Source organism: Terrapene carolina, unplaced genomic scaffold (assembly GCF_002925995.2).
Source record: "Terrapene carolina triunguis isolate 2854851 unplaced genomic scaffold, T_m_triunguis-2.0 Scaffold66, whole genome shotgun sequence".
NCBI lineage: Eukaryota > Metazoa > Chordata > Testudines > Emydidae > Terrapene > Terrapene triunguis.
Window position 1 is genome coordinate 63,687,327 of NW_020664417.1, and position 17,435 is coordinate 63,704,761.

Consider the following 17,435-nt stretch of genomic DNA (forward strand, 5'->3'; position numbering starts at 1 on the left):
ACTGCTTGTGGGTGAAATGGATGAGCGCTATACATTGTTTTATGGCTTGATCATTTAATATAGTGTCCTCAGACTATTGTAGTTTTGAATGGTTTAATGGCATATATTGTGCAAAATGCAATTCTTTTCTCAGTGATTTGCAAGCACTACAGATGATCCTAGCTTAAAGCAGTCATTGCTGTTTTAGTTCTTCTCTCCATTTCTAGGAAAACAAAGTGTAACATTTCATAGAACTACTTTGGCCATTTGGGGAAATAATATTTGGCATGCAGATTTTCACTATCCAATGTAAAAAATATTAATGGAGCTGCAATGTTTGTTTAAGTCACTGTCAACACTGTGTACACAAAACTCTAATGTACTGAGTTTGAGTCACAAAAACAGAGCAACACTATAGGTTGATTTTCTAAGTAATAATCACTGAGTGGAAAGTCATTTCATACCAGTGACTTGCTGGGAAAGCCAACAGACCTTAACTCAGGTAGCCATTGGCAGCTTGGAAGTGCTTGCTGCAGGGGTGGCTGTTTTTGTTAACTTTATAAAAATGTAAAGGAAAAAATAATTACTTTTTCAACAGTTGAGAAGATAAAGTTGAACTGCATATTGCCGGGGATACAGTGTTCTTTTTACTGTACCAGTCTTTTCCTTGCAGTTAAAGACCTGTGTGGTAGATAACAGGAAAGTAGAATGACATTGTCTCTGTGCTACTAGGATTATAAAGATGACTCGCATGCAATATTTAGCAGACTGAGAATTTGACTGGTAGAGAGGTTCTTAAACAAAGGTGGGGATAATAGCCCTATTCTCCAGAACAGTCAAACTCATCACCATAGAAATCTCTTTCAAAACTTTCTTCAATCTCATTTATATTTTCTAATAATAACTATTCATAGAGGAGAAACTACTTAAAATGTAATACATGGTATATTTATTATTCATAGTTAATAGACACTGAGCTGCTACAACATTTTTTATTTTGGTTAAAATTATCGTACAAAGTAAGGCCTGATCCTGCCATATTTATGTGGAAGTTTAACTTCAGCAGACAAGGGCACAGATTCTAACTTTGTTTCTCACCTGCATGAAGTTAAACATCCCCACTTGAAAATACTCTGTCCTCTCATTCTTTGTAAAACATAGACTGCAAACGCTCACCAATGGCTGATTTTATTGCTTCATTTTGAAAGCTTGACTGTGGGCATTTTTGTTTTAAAGATCAGATTTAAAAGTTCTGAAAATTTGTGTCCCAGGGGTTAATTTGTGTTTGAGTTTGGAGTTGTTCTGAGCAGGAAAATCTTCTAAAATAAAGTAATGTATACCTGCCCCTTTCTCCTTTACCAGCGCTGTCCTTACGTTTGGTTTTAGTAAGGCAGGAAATAACCTGATACCGTGTTAAAATGTAAGGAGTGCTCCTATCTCCGTTTCATTTGAAGTCCCTCTGATATTGTTCCCAAGACTTTGATGGCCATATGTGGCAATTCGGTTGTCAAAATTAATACATTTTCCCTTCTGAATTAGGATTAGTCTCTGTGGCCAAGCAGCAACTGAGTCTTGTGGAACTTCTATGTGTCAGCAACTGCAGAGAGTAATTTTTGCTGGATCAGACACTTCTAATATATTACTGTGATGTCTCAGCTTTAAAGTGAACCTTTTTGAAACTTGCTATATGTATCTTATGCATATGTAAATACACTCGTGTATTCATGCACTCCTCTGAGAGCTGTTTTGTGCATGCATGGAAGACAAGGTATATAGACTGCATCCTCTCCATGGGGTGTTCTGCCTGCCTAAAGCACAGTGGCTCCAGAAACTTCCTCTAGGGTACTGTGCTTCTATCCTACCTGCTAAATATTCTAAGTGGGATTTTCAAAAGCACGCAGCACTGGCCGAACTACTTCTCACAGTCAACCTATGGAACTCATTGCCAGAGGATGTTGTGAAGGCCAAAACTGTTAAAATGGGCTTCAAAAAATAATTAGATAAGTACATGGACGATAGGTCCATCCGTCAATGGCTATAGCCAAGACTGTCAGGGATGCAACACCATGTTCTGGGTTTCCCTATGCTGACTGCCAGAAGCTATGAATGGATGACAGGGGAATCATGCAATGATTGCCTGTTCTGTTCATTCCCTCTGAAGCATCTAGCATTGGCCACTGTCAGAAGACAGAATACTGGGCTAGATGGACCATTAGTATGGTGGTGCTTATGTTCTATTGAAATTAGAGGGTATTACCATGGACTTCACTGGGAAGAGAGTTAGGCCAATACTGAGTGCTTTTAAAAAGCCCAACCTTCCTCTTTAGTATTATGAATGTGACTTGCAGCTGGCTGCCAACTGACACTGCATAAGGTACACGGTCATCTAGTCCTTTGAAATTGTGTCTACATCTAAACTTGGAGCCAGAGGCGTGTGTGATTCTCATCTCACGACAACCATGCACTGACTCTGCTAGAGCTAGCATATTACAAAAAGTAGTGTAGCCGCGGTAGCATGGGAGCAGCAAACAGCAGCATGGATTAGCTGCCCTGCATACGTAACCATAGGTAGAACCCTGCTTGGATACAAAAATACGGGTCCGCATCCGATCTGCATCCACAAGAATCCACTTGTGTCCAACTCATGATCTGCACTCTATCTTCTATCTGCATCCACACCACACCTGCAGCAGCAGCGTCTGTGTGCGTGCGTGTGTACTGTATATAGGATCTCAAAGGCGGGGGAAGCAGCTCTCTGCAGCTCATAGCCTATGAGGCTGCTTCCCTGCCTTCAAAACCCTATACACCCCTTATACGGAGAAAGGGGAGGTGATAGATCAAGAAAGGCAGCAAAATCCCCCATGCTCTTATCACCACAGTTTAAGCAGACAAGCAATTTAGGAAAACTCTCCCAACTTCATTGCTGTATCAGGTCAGTTGGAGAGGGAGGCAGCTGCTTCTGCAGAGTGAGTCAGTAGCCTATGTTTCCACAGCTATACTACTATTTGTAGTGCATTAGCTCTATGAGAACTAGCATGTCTATGCGATCTGGGAATCACACTCCAAGTGTAGGTGTAGCCTGAGTGAGAATCTTATTTCAATTAAGATCTGAGAGTCAAAACACTGCTCTCTGGAACTATAGTTGTTGTTCCATCATTCATGTAGGAGCTAGAGCAGGGAGACTAAATAATGCAGGCACTTAAAATGAACAAACATAAAGGGGATATAGAAAACTGTATGGAAAAGCTAACGTTCCCAGATTTCTTTTGCAACCCAAGAAAGGTCTCATGTCTGAAATGTCATTTAAGATGATCTCGTTTTCCATTCCAGTTGGCAGTTCATTAACCACTCTTTGTGTTCTATCTGCCAAACATTTTGCCAGCTGTTTGTAATTTGCAGCATATTTCTTTTATGTACAGTTGTTTACATAACCCCAGTAGAAATCAAATGTCAACTTCGTTCTTTCTTGCAACCCTATTTTGTAATATCTAAAAAGCAAACTTTACCAGGAACTAAGATTTTCAGAGTCTGTGCCACTGTAATTAAGAAGCTTTCTTCAAAGTAGCTTCATGTTTTCCCTCACAAATGCTTCCATTAGTTTTCTATTCTCAGGAGCTAAACTAACTTTAAAGTCACAATTTCTCCATTATGTCAATGTTCGTAGAAATTGAGTGATGCAGTGTATTTACTTTTCAGTCTCTGTAAACTAATCAGAATATTTTTTCATAGCTTCCCTTGTTACCCCATTATTCTACTCAATATCCTATTACATACACTATGAAGCTTGAATCTGTTTGTCCTGTTCAGCCTCCTCAGGTTTTAACCCATATATATGCATGTAGGTGTGTGTTGTTTAGCATGATTGTGTCTCTGTGTCTCAGAATTGTGACCCAAATTATTGTACTTACCATCATTTGGATGCTAGTCTTGATATTGGATCAAATATGAAAGGTCCAGTTTTTTTCAAATTAACTATTAACCTCCCCCTTTCCCCACACTCTTTTCATTCTCTTCCATATTATATCTTCCCTGAAACCCTGCTACTGTATACACAATCACAGGATTTCAAATTATGCCCCTTTAAATTGGCATATGACTATCTTCTTAAGAGTGTAGGTTCTGCACCTAGCCTCAGTACTTAAATCACTTGATATTTTCTCTTTGGAACAATGAAATTTGTCGTCCACAATGTAGATGGCTTTATGGTTATGAATGAGCAAGCCAGATTTCTATAGAAAATTCTCTATCTGTTCATTTAAAAAAAAAAAGAAGAAGAAAAAGAAGAAGTTTGGTGTTTTTATATATCCCACTTGGTCATCATTAAATTCTGTTTTCACCTTACTTCCATAATTATCAAGTCCTTAGTAAAGGTCTGAGTTAACAAGAATGTTACAATTTGTATTTCTGGATATATGAACTAATATGTAGTCAACATAAAATCAGTTTATTTAATCTTATCATAAAAAAATTCTACTTATTAGCACAATATTTACCAGACCACTGGCCCATTCAACTTAGCATCCTATTTTCAGTGTTGGCCAATATCTGATGTCTAGATGGGAGTGAAAAAAAATATCATTGAAGTCTTTAGCCGATTGCCCAAAGCTGTCCATGGAGAGTGTAAATGTGTGGGGGGCAGAATCCTTGTTTTATTTCTGATTGGAAGCAGATGGTTTGGTTACACTTAGTATGCATAACCGCAAATGCTATTAATGATCACAGATTTTTTTTAAAAGATCTTAATTCTATCTTAAAACTTGGACTTTTGGAACAGTGAATTCCACAAAATGATTACACGTTGCATGTAGAAATATTTCCTTTTGTTTTTCTATACATTTACGTGCCATTATTTTCACTGAGTGACCTTTTGTCCATTTTATCAACTTGACCACTTACTAAAGTCATACATATTTCTAAAATATATCCCCTTACAAGATTACATAGGTACCATTAAAATAGACTTTTACTGACCACCAGTCTTTACCATTATCAGGAATTTGCAGTATTCACTATACTTTTCATTGCAAACAACACAAACCCCTCAGTTAATGTAAATACTGAAGGTGATAAATATCCTATTTGTATTGGTGTCCACTGTAAATAGAATTTTTTTTTATCGTATTCTTTCATGAAATAATTAACAAAGCAAAAAAGTGTGTGTGAGCGCTAGGGGGTTGAACTTTAAATGTTGTTTTTAAACTATTTTAGTTAATGATCAATTAATTTCTAATTAATTGTTGTCTTGTTTCTTATTAAAGTTTGTCCCACATTCTCCCACCACCACCCCCAAAATCCAAACCATTGGCTTTCTCATATAAAGAGCTATATATTCTCCTTCATCCTGTGAGGGGAAGCAAATGAATGATGAACTAAGTTGAAAGGAAAAAAGAATCACATCGAAGTGTTATAGTAGCATGTATGCTATGTCTTCTCCAAAGCCCAGACAAGTTCTTCTTCAGCAGTAATTTGTGATGTAGATAGCAAAGGTACAATGCTGGAGAGCAGATGCTCCAGGCAGCCTAATACCCTAGGAAAACAACCTAGAAGCTGCAGATGGACTATCATTAACTTCCACTGTCATATTAAGGAAGAGAAGTTTAATTTCAGTTCCATTGACTTTGCCAGGAATCATGCTCAGGAACATCAGTTGTTTTGCAGGTGCAGCAATAGGGGACCATATGACAATATGAGCTGGCTGTGCTGCCAGGGTGAGTTGCATTAACTCCTCTGTGGTTTGTGGTTGTGGATGAAGAGTTTAAAATCTCTGAGAAATAGAACTTTTGCCATGCAAAGGTCATTATGAGCTTTACGAACAAGTTGTTCTTTTATCATAGTTGTGAAATGGGTTTATGTTGGTGAGTGAATCAGGTAAATTTGAGATCAACTTCTGACCATACAGTTTGGCTAATACGACAGATTAAATTTCCAAGCTTGGACAACTAAACACAGATCTCCTCTGACTTGCACTCTGGAGGTGGATCTCTGAAGCATAGACTGTCTTCCCGATAATGTTCACCCATGACTGGTCTAGCTAGAATTCCTGTTCCTGAACCTATACTTCAAAATTCATATGCATTTTGATAGATATGATCATGACTGCATTAGTCAAGTTCAGATTTCTTCCTGAATCAGTTGCCAACCCTACAGTAGAGACTTCCTATGATTAAGGCTACAATTTAGTCATGGGTATTTTTAGTAAAAGTCACGGACAGGTCACGGGCAATAAACAAAAATTCATGGCCCGTGACCTGTTCATGATTTATACTATAAATACCCCTGACTAAATCTTGCGGGGAGAGAGGGGAGTCGCTGTTGGGCGATAGGGGGGTGGGGCCAGTGGCTGCTCCGGCCACCCTGGGGACCACTGCCCGGGGCTGCCTGAGCAGCGCCTGACCCCGGAGCCAGCTGTTTGGGCGGACCTGGGGACAGCCACGTTGACCACTGCAGAAGTCACGGAGGTCGTGGAAAGTCCATGTTTTCTGCAATCTCCATGACAGACACAGAGACCTATCTATGATTGATCAGATGGATGCTGGTGCTTTCTGCAGCTTAGAAAATGGAAGAAGGTTTGTGTATTGATAAGACTCTATTATTGCTGTGAAATAATGATTGTATTTTCCCAATTATGAAAAAAGCTATATACATTTTAATGCATTTTAATTTTTGTAACTTATGTGTTTTGTTTTAGGTTTCCCAAGCTGGAGATTTGTTAATTGAAGTTTATGTGGAAAGAAAAGAGCCAGACTGTAGTATTATAATAAGGGTTAGTATGTAAAATTGTTATAACTTGTTGATAAACTTTTTTTATGAAGTGAAACAAATTTGTTTTCTTTATATGTAGTTTTAGCATGTCTGTTGTTACATTTGTGTTTATTAGTTCATGTCTTTTCCCATCTTTCTTTATTTATTTATTTACATTCAAGCTGTGGCTTAATTAAAATTTGTAAATAGTATTTCTTTTGTACTTTTAAGCAGAAAGCTATGGCATAATTTTAAAGCAGAGACCTCCACTTTCAGTTTTATGGCAGGGTACAGCAGTATTGATGCTCACAGCGACACCACTGTCCTGCTGCAGTAGATAGGAATACTAACAATTGCCTAGTGATTTCTGCAGTTTATTTAGCAGCACAGGATCGTTTAGAAGGCCTTCCTCCTGATGTCTCTTTCTGCCAGAGGCTGTCTGCCTTGCTTAGGTGCTGAGAAGCCTAACCTCCCCACTCACTATAATTGAGATTTCCAGCCTCGGGTCTAATAGCACTCCTGAAAAGTACTGGACTCTAAGCAATACTACTCTAATGCTCAAATGTAAAGGAGAACATTAAATGTCTGCTATAATGAAGGATGGATATGATTAGAAAAGCAATTTTAGCAAGATACCTATTGACCTTGTTCGGGTTGTCTAGTTCCATTTCATTATCATTTTATGCTGCATGGGACATATCAACCAAAAAACTCTGGATTTTTTTTGTTTTTAAAGACCAAAAAATTCAGTATCATTGACTGGGATGGGAGAGGGGCAGAGAGGGAGAACTGTACCAAAAAACATAGTGTGCCTGTAGTAATTGTTACCTTTCAGATCACAGCATGCTCTTTCTTTCTGTTTCACATGGAACTGAGCTGTAGTGCTTTAATTTTGGGGGAGGAAGGGGTGAAGATAAAGGGAAAGGTTTGAAGTTACAGTTTTTAGCTGAAATAACTTCCAATCTGATGCAACAAAGTTGATGAAAATGTACTGGCCAGCAATTTGAGAAATAATTATTGGATTCACAAACTTGGTATTTCTGTGCTTAAAAAGAAACAGTTGGACTGTTTTTCCATCACAAAAGTATAAAATGTCTGCACAAGTCAGAAGCCATTAGTACTTCAGAAACTATTTATTAAATTCTGAACTGCTACAATCTGTATCACAGGTATCGCCTTTGACAGAGGCAGAAGAATTAACTAATGATGTATTAGGAATAAAAAACATCATTCCCCACAAGGATGAGATCTGGGCTGCTTTTGAAGTGATTGAAAATGGAGAGCTAGGTTAGTGACTTTTTTTTTTTTCAACAATATTTGTGTGTTTTCTTACCATATTATTGGTTTCATTTGGAAAGTTAACCAAATCAAAACTCCATAGTTCTTCTTCGAGTGATGGTCCCTACATGTATTCCATACATGGGTGTGGATGTGCACCAGGCACCTAAGTCTGGAAGTTTTCCTTAGCAGTGTCCCCTTGTGCTCAGAGATGAGGGTATAATATTTCAGGCAGTCAATGCCTCTCCGGTTCCCTGTTACTGCCTGTAACAGCATCCCTGCAGGGCCCACCTGCCCCCGCTGGGCAGAGAAAGTCACACAGAGACCTTTAGGTGCAGTACCCACCTGGTGCTTTTATTTACAGGCTGTGTTCCCACCACCTTTCCACCATACAAGTAGTCCCCTTCTTGCAGTCAACCAGCAGGAGAAAGGGGGCAAGCTATCTCTCTGTTTTTCCTCTAATGCACCTTTCCTCTTTCCAGCTCCCCCCTGACTTCCTTCCCGTGGGGCTCTTATCCAGCCCCAGCCTGAGGCAGCAGCTGTTCAAGCTTCCCCGATGAGGGCCAGGTGGTCTACCCAGCTCCAATTCACCTCCCTTAATTGTAGCTGGAGTGACAGAGGGTGGGCTAAGCAGTTTTCTGCTTAGCACCTTGTCACACTGCCATATGGCCTTAGTCAGAACCCCTGTTCCTTTGCACTCTTAGCTTTTGCTATGACAGTGGCTTCTGTCCATTTGTATATAGTTATAGGTGTAGATAGTAGTTCCTTTTGCACATCGCTGAAACTTTGTAACCATTGCTGACTGATCCAAGGGCCAAGCCCTCTGCTCCCAATGAATCTCCAAATGGGTCTCCAGGTGCATCCGCAAATGCTAAACAATCTAATGTGCCACCACCTGATGGAGTCACAGTGCACTCTATATGAGCACAAGCAGCCACATCAGCCTGCCTTGCAGATGTCCCATGGCAATCTGTTGTGCACCCTGGAACTCCGTCTCCACATTCACGTCGACCAAGCGATAGCTGCAGATTCCGCTGTAGGCCATGCCGTACTACAGATTGCAGTTCCTCTCACATCCACCTCCATGCTGATCACTGCTTGCTACTCACCCACATATAGAATACATATAGGGACCATCACTTGAAGAAGAAGAGGAGGTTTACTTAGATGTATGGTCCCTATTTGTATTCCAATACCCACCCTCCATCCCCTCTGCTATGGACTGGACTACTCAGCGGTAAGGACACTGGAGAGGCGTCGACCTGCACAACCTATTATGTGCCCTCGGCTGCGAGCACAAGAGGAAGCACGATGCACATGTGGGTCAATAGACACTGCTAAGGAAAACTTTTGGACTCAGGAGCATGGCACATGTGTGCACCCATGTATGGAATACAAATAGGGATGACACATCTCTAAGAATCTCCAGTTCCCTCTTACTTGTAGTGGAAACCTAAAACAAAAAGTCAAAACATAAAGCCTATAAATATAATGAAGGTCCATTCCACCTCTTTGGGCATCAGAATTTCAAAGTGATCCTTTCCTCCAGTTTGGTTCATTAAAAACTGATTTAATAAGTTGGCTTGAAGGCTCATAAATATGTGGTAGAAAAATGTTGTTGGTTCTTGGTAAACTTGGTAAACTTATGGCCCATACTTCCAGAAAAAAAATAACAATAGACTCATATAATAATGTTTCAAACACAAAATGTATTCAGAATGGAAGATCAGCATTTGGTTCATAAGTAATACTGACTTTTTGGGAGAAGATGCTCGAAGAAAGTATGCAGTTCTTTAGAGAGAATGCACTCTTGTTAATTTTTTTCAGTCAATTTACTTTTAAAAAGCTAGAAAAAAACACAAGCAAAAGTTGTATCATTTTACATTTATCACACTGGGCTGTAAGATACATAATGAGGTAAACAAAATGTATGTAAACATCACTGTAAAGCTGACAACACCAAAGGCCAAAAGGTCACAATATAGTTCATAAGTTATAAGGAGAAATAAAAAAAGTGTTGTAAGTACTGAATCTCTTCTACTAATCCAACACTTGGAGTGCAGTTTTAATGCTGGAACTCACGGTTAAAATGACAGAAGTTATTAAAATGAAGGTACATTCTGTTATAAATTTAAACATAGTAAGAGAAGGACGGCAGCTATGCCATCATTGACATATTATTACTAATATTTTGTATCTTGTCACCCACTCACTTACCACAGGGGCCATTTTGACATTTTGAAAGATATATATAGTCTTAGGGAAAAAAACATGTATCGTGTCTACAAAGTAAGGTTTATAGAGTTTTTACATTTCTGTGTGTTTGTGTGGTATAGAATAATGTGGTACCTATATAGTTTGGTCATCTTCTTTGCAAAGTGTGAAATAATTTGTTTCTCTGACATGGGCCATTCTTTATTAAATTTAAAAACAATAAATTAAATGGGAGGAAAGTTGTGAAAACTGGGATTGTCAAATTCTCTGGATTGCCATGGATAATCCCCAAACGCTGATCTGGAATATAATTTTTAAAATCCCTTAAAGCAGAGGTTCTCAATCAGGGGTCCGAGGTCCCCTGGGGGGGGCTGCGATAAGGTTTCAGGGGGGCCGCCAAGCAGGGCCAGCATTAGACTCACTGGGACTCAGGACAGGAAACTCTGCCGCATGGGGTGGAAGCCCAGGCCCTGAGCCCCTTCACCCGAGGCTGAAGCCGAAGCCTGAGCAATGTAGCTTTGCGGGGGCCTCTGTGGCATGAGGCCCTGCTTGCTACCACCTAACGCCGGCCCTGGCTTTTATGTGCAGAAAACCCATTATTGTGACACAGGTGGGCCGTGGAGTTTTTATAGCATGTGGCAGGGGAGAAGTGGGCTCAGAAAGAAAAAGGTTGAGAACCCTTGCCTTAAAGAATTACCAGAATTGCTGCCATACTTAGTGCTGGCCTCGCAGTATCAGCAAACATGATGGGATTGAATCACTACTTTTCAATTAAATTAAGTGTCAAAACTTTCCTCAACATCTTAGAATGCATGAGCATTGGTTGGCTCCAAAGAGGTTGTAATAGCATCAAAGACTCTTACCTGTAATGCAGCCAGAGGGATCACAAAACTTTGGCATTTTATTGACCTATTTATTTTGACTGACTGTGATGACAAATGATGAATACAAACAGATTATTTATTATTTAGATAGTACCTGAAATTTACTCATTTGCTGAAGTACTGAAATGGAGTACAAATTTGGCAAATGAGGATTTAAGGGGATATGAAAGGAGGGGGTGGGGGTAGTGGAAAGAGATAAAAGCAAAGACGCTGGTAAGCTAGGTTGTGAAGTATTTTGGATGCAATGACGAGTACAGCGTTGGCCTGAAAGGCTGACTGAACTAGTGATGTTGGAGGAGGTGTAAAACCAAGTTTAGGGGGAGACCCTACAAGCCCTGTGTATGATGGGGTCTGGGGGAAGCCAATAAAAGCCAGAGATTCACAAAGTTCAGGGAATTAACCATAAATAGGGGGCAAACTAACTAAACACAGAAGACCTGATTCAGTGTCTCGGTTAAGTCAACAGAAGCCTGTATGTTTCTATTGTTTGAAAGTCTTCCTGAGGGACCTACTGGTACAAGCAGCCTGTAATCCCTACTCCTCAGAGTTGAGGGGGGGACCTGTGCAATACAGGAAGCAGGTAAATTGTTGGAAGTGGGGGATGAGATTAGTAAACACAGGAGAGGCACTTGTTCAGCGGAGATTCTGTGGAGTCCTGGCTAAACTTAAAAGCAGTTCTTCCCAAGGTTGAAACTAAAAGCAAAGACTAATGGAGAAAAGTTACCATGCAAGAAATATTGCCCCTTATATAGTAAATACAAAAATAGCTAATCTTTAAATAACAGAAGAGAGGAGGAAAGGGAAAGGAGATCAGAAGCAAAGTGTCACATTTCTTTTGGTTTTAATATAATTTCAGATTAAAGAAAATTAAGATGCCCAGAAATTTAATTTGAGACTTCCATTGAGACTTGAAAATAAAGGCAACTTTATATTAATTTATGTGCTACAGAGTACTGTAGTCTACAGAAGAGGCAAATTTGATATATTGGCCATGCAAACTAACAAAATATTATGGCATGTGCCAGGAAATTCTGAGAAGTAAGGCTAAAATACCTTGATTCTAGATAGACATAAACATCTAACCCAAACTGAACATAAGAACATTTATTGAAAAAATAATAATGGTGTAGAGAGGTTCTTCAAATCAAGATTGGATGCCTTTCTCATGGATACACTTTAGCTAAATACAGGTTATTTGGCTCAATACAATGGTAACTGGGTAAAATGTAAAGGCCTGTGAAATACAGGAGGTCATATCTAATGTTTCCTTCTGGCCTTAAACTCATGAAAGCTAGTCTGCCACAAATTTAACTATGGTCTAATCCTGATATAGGAGTAGGTGGATACGCAGTGCCTCTCAGGATCATTCCTTGTTTTAGAAGTTCACATCACAGCTCCAGATAAGGCCTGACCCAACTTCGATTAAAATTAATGGAAAGACTCCCATAATGACCTCAAAGGCTCAGATCTCATTATCATCACTTCTCTAATTTGCCTGAAATATATATAAAAAGTAATTGGGCTAATATATATAATGCTACAGCTTTACTCCTGGACCCAAACTGGGGAGATAAGAGCCAACGAAATATATTTGGTCTCCAAGTTGCCTTTGTTAATGTTATTATTTAATACATTTGTTTGTCATGCTGTGGACTGTGCAGTCCCTGTCCCAAGGAGCTTAGTCTAAAAGACACAAATAAGAGAAGAGACTGGGAGACCCAGATGATAAGATTTGCTTGTTTTGCTTCAAATCATGCTGATGACCACAACTTCTTTCAGACACATCAGTACAGAAGATAAAGTATTTTTAGCATGTATCATTGTACTTGTCTATTGGCACCTGTCCAGGGCATTGGGAGATTCAGTTCATTAGCGTCTACCCTGCAGTCTCTGGGGAGCTGCACTTTTTTGTGTATTGTCAAACAATTTCTTGGGCATCATGCTGAAAATGAACCCTCAGAAGTCAAGAAAATTAACATCTTGTATTATCTGAAATGTAATTTCCTTCTCATTATTGCTGTTTCAGACCAAAATAACTTGTTCTGGATATTTACCAGCAAATGCATAATGACCTTAGAAACAGGGTAATTGGAACTATATGTTGACCATTTGATGTTAGAAATACTGAAATTACAATATTAAAAATCAACTAAATTATTTACATATAGAACAGTTGAAATAATTGGTAAAATTATCTGGCCTTTTGCAGAGAACTCATAGTACCATATGCTATTACCAAATAGGATCGATGTCATTTTTTAGTAATATTTGTGAGATGGATAGCTTGTAAAGGAGGTATGTTGCCAGCAAAATAGCTAATGCATTTTAGCATGATGATTTATGTACCATATAATCTATGATGACAGATGGTCTTAAATGTAGCTATAAATAAAAGAGTAGGTGTTTACTTTGGGAGCATTTATATTCTAGGAAAATGTGGTGATGTGCCAGGTTCATCTTGGCTTTTTTTTGTTTTTTTTTTTTGTTTTTTTTAATTTTGCTTTAAGGTTGAATTTTAACTCTTTTACAAAGGAAATTAGTTGGTTTAATGTTATTACATTTAAAGGACCACCCCACTCCTAAATCTCTTCCAAAGTTAGGATTACTTTAATAAAAGTTCCTGTACAGGCACAGTTTTAAAGGGACTATTGAATTACTGACCACAGAAGACTATTGCTAATCTTCCCCATAATCATCGCTTCTGAACAATTACAAAAAAGCTTAATAACTGGGTTAATATGCCTTTAAGTAAATCATTTCTTATGCAAAGCTAAATTATGCCTCCCACTGCACTGTGCTGGTGAATAAAAGAGATGCCATCATACCTCTCTCCCATTGGGCCATTGTGCAAGAAAAGAGGTTCTACTAGTGCAGTTTGCAGTACTGACCAACCCCACGGGTGTTACTGCAATGATGTGTCCATATGCATGTCTGGCTGCCTGTGCTTGCATAGAATACTCCTGTTCTTTTTTTAAAATGGGTAGCAAGACCTTCTAGGTGCCATGCTTCTCCCTCGCTGTTTAGGAGGCAGACGCCTTTTAGAGATAGAGGGCTGAACTTTCTGGCCCCAATTGTTTCCTGAGTTTCCAAACCTGAGTTTCAAAACAGTTCAATGCCCAATGTGTGCCCAACCAATTCTTCTGAAAATCTGACTGCTTTTTTTGGTGCCTTAATAGGAGCTAGGCACTTTTTTGAAAATCTGGTTTCAGTTGTGGGCACTGAGCTCTTCAAAATTCTGGCCTTAATGACTCCTAAGCACATTGTTTAAAGGGTGCCATGTTGTTCTCTCCCACCACAGCTCAGCCTACTGAACCTACATTCCATTGAGTCACATTATATTTATTTGTTTAAATTGTTGTGACAATGCAAACCGAAAACTTGCTGTAATTAGTTTATATAAACTAGGATAACATTATACATTCAGATTAATATTAAATCTAAGAAATGTTACTGGGGGAAATTAACAAATGTTTATGAAAATGTCTTTCTCAAAACATCTCAATATATTAAAATATTTTCAAAAAGTCTCCTAAGTCACCTAGGCATTTTATAAAAAATATACCTATATTGATTAGGCACCCAGGATCATGGAAACCTATCCATGCTAGGGATAATATGAAGGATTTAAAACGATAGGCCTCAGCTTTATTATTTTTAATATTAAATGGGTTGCTGATCTTCCTCTTTCCCAAAAGCTACCAGACATTTAATTGAGTCCAGTACAGGGTTAAATCACAACATACAATCAAAGAATGAAGCTTGCCCCCTTAGTTAGATACCCACTACCAAATTCATAATTTAGCCAATTGTTGAATTACACCACCTTTGTGCCAGAAGGAATGAAGGCAGAGATGAAAGGTTGCTCAGACTGTGAAGACTGAGTCTTGGGGGCGAGAGGAGGACTTCACAGGCTCTATAATTTCCTTCTGAGTCCAGTGCTCAGGTTTATCCCAGGATCTGGCCTCCTGAAGCCTCTTAGTCACTCTGGACACTGACTCCAAGTTACAGTGACACTTACTAACTTTTATTACTTCCTCCTTTTTTGGAAGTGGGTTACTATCCCTTTATCATCTCCACCTACCAGGCCAATAGCATTTTTAGGAAGGTAAAAAAATAAAATAAAAACCCACTAGACACCTTCCCAATCTTGTCAGAGGAAAAAATTATTTCCTGACCCCCTAAAGATAATCTGATTAGGCCCATAGGAAGCCTGGAAACCCAGGTGTGATAATGACATCACCTATAGGGTGGAGTGGATGAGACAACTTTCAGCAGCAAGAAAAGGCTGCTGCATGCCCAAGAATGCTTAAACACATAAGAGAGGAGGGTTTGCTGGAGGCCATCAGCTCCCAAACACCATCTGAATTGGCCAGTGATCCTTGGGTTGGCCAGGGCCATATTGACTGTGTGTAACCATTTGATGCCCCTAAAGTGCGTTTCTGCCTTCAGGGATTACTGAAATGCATTGACACTGTGCCCACACCCTCTTTTATCGTGCTATATCTCCTGTGCCAGGGTCGGTTGATTTCCTGGTTTGATAAGCCAGCACTGCATAACTATTTTGCAAAGGGAACGGAGTGGGGCCAAGAATTTGGCCCAATATCTGTTTGTGTCCTTTTTAATGGATAATTTAATTTATGCCAATAAATTACTACAGATTGTGATGATGAGAAAGAGGAAATTATTTGCCATAACTGAAATTTTATATTTATAGTTTAGATTGCAAACTTTTGGGGGCAGAGAATGTCACTTTGTACAGTGCCTCGCACAATGGGGCCCAACTGGGCTGGCACCATCGGTGTTACCATAATAAAAATATAAAATTATGTTTAAATCTAACTTTTGCATTAGATAGTATGTAGTACAGTTATGTATTTTATGTCCTTTCAGAAGGGTCCATTAAGAGTTCAATATAATGAGTTCTTTTAAACACTTTGCTGATGTTCATCTGGGTATGCATTGCATTGCATTGCTTGAAATTGAAATTTATTTGGAACATAGCAGCAAAAGTGTTGGGGTAGAGGTAAATGCTTAATTGTAGAATTCACTTGAACAACCAACGAGGTAAGGTTCCATGTTTTAAAGAGATCCACATTAATACTTAGGCTTATGTAACCTACCAGGACCTGTGGTTTTGTTTTTGTTGTTTCTTGTCTGTTATGTTTTCTTTTTTACACTTTTGACATTTTTAGAGCGCCCTCTACACTACACAGAGAATGTGTTGGAACAAGTTCTTCATTGGAGTTCATTACCTGAGCCATGCGCTGCGTATCTTGTAATAAAGAAGCTCCTAACAGCAGATGCAGTAAAACTCTACAATGGTACGTACATTTATCTTTTGAAAAATTAGACGTTTTATGTCAAAGTACCAACATGGCATAAACTCGCTAGCTGTTTCAGTGATTGTTCTGTGTGTGTGTAAAGTACCACTGAAATATCTGAGAAAGTCTCCGGTACTACACAGTATAAAAATCAGAGCTCTACCAAAGGTTCCACTGAATTTCTCTGAACAAGTGGGTTTATGGGTGTTCTTTTTTTCCCAAACTATAAAATCCACTGTTTGAGTATATGAAAACATCCAAGGAAAACTCTGTGGCAGCAGTTCAGAAACTGCTCTGCATACCACTGTTGGCTCACAGAGCACTGCTAGATAGTCCATGTGTTGCTTGCTGATAATTGTAGTGCAGTTAAGGTCTATCCAGATTTTTCATAGCCCAGTCAAGGCCTAACTAGATGTTTCTGATGATGTTTTTGACCAATAAAAACAACATAGAGCCTCTCTACCTTGGGTAATGTCCTTTTGGACTAAAATCATTGACTGTGTATCCTGATTACACCAAAATGGAGCACTAGAGCAAACATAGGACAACAGAACCAAACTGTAAAAGAGAGTAGGGCAGTGGAAGTCACAGGTAGGAAGAGAAAATTAGGTCTGACACCCAGGGAGTAAACATAGCCCAGATGTAAAATGAGGAGATGTGATCTAGCAGTTACAGCCACAGCCATCTCATGTGTTAAGTTAATTGTTTACTATAGTTGTTTCAGGAAAAATGGGGGATTGGAAGGTGGATTCATGAGGGGAATTTCTATGTTGCATGTTTTACAACAAAAAAAGATTGAAAACCAGTACATTATGGATTCAAGTTGTATGAGGGTGGTATTTGTGGCAATCAAACCTAGTGCTGATTTTTTTCCTGATAGACTTGATGAAATATTAAAACTACCTATCAACATATCCATATAAATGTTATTTTCTTTTCTGTCACTTCCAGTTATACAAATACGTTAATCTTTCGTCTGTCTGTCTGTCTCAGTGGTGGAGCTTCCTTCCAAAAAGAA

At 39.0% G+C, this 17,435-nt stretch overlaps 1 protein-coding gene across 1 annotated transcript in view; it reads left to right on the plus strand.

Annotated features, from left to right (window-relative positions):
• The window catches only part of ARAP2 (ArfGAP with RhoGAP domain, ankyrin repeat and PH domain 2), a 195,639-nt gene that overhangs the window by 139,174 nt on the left and 39,030 nt on the right, over positions 1 to 17,435 (plus strand). Inside the window, exons 24-26 of the mRNA XM_026648167.1 lie at positions 6,668 to 6,742; positions 7,890 to 8,007; positions 16,289 to 16,417. Of these exons, the coding sequence (XP_026503952.1) occupies positions 6,668 to 6,742; positions 7,890 to 8,007; positions 16,289 to 16,417 (322 nt within the window). The remainder of the gene's footprint in view (positions 1 to 6,667; positions 6,743 to 7,889; positions 8,008 to 16,288; positions 16,418 to 17,435) is intronic.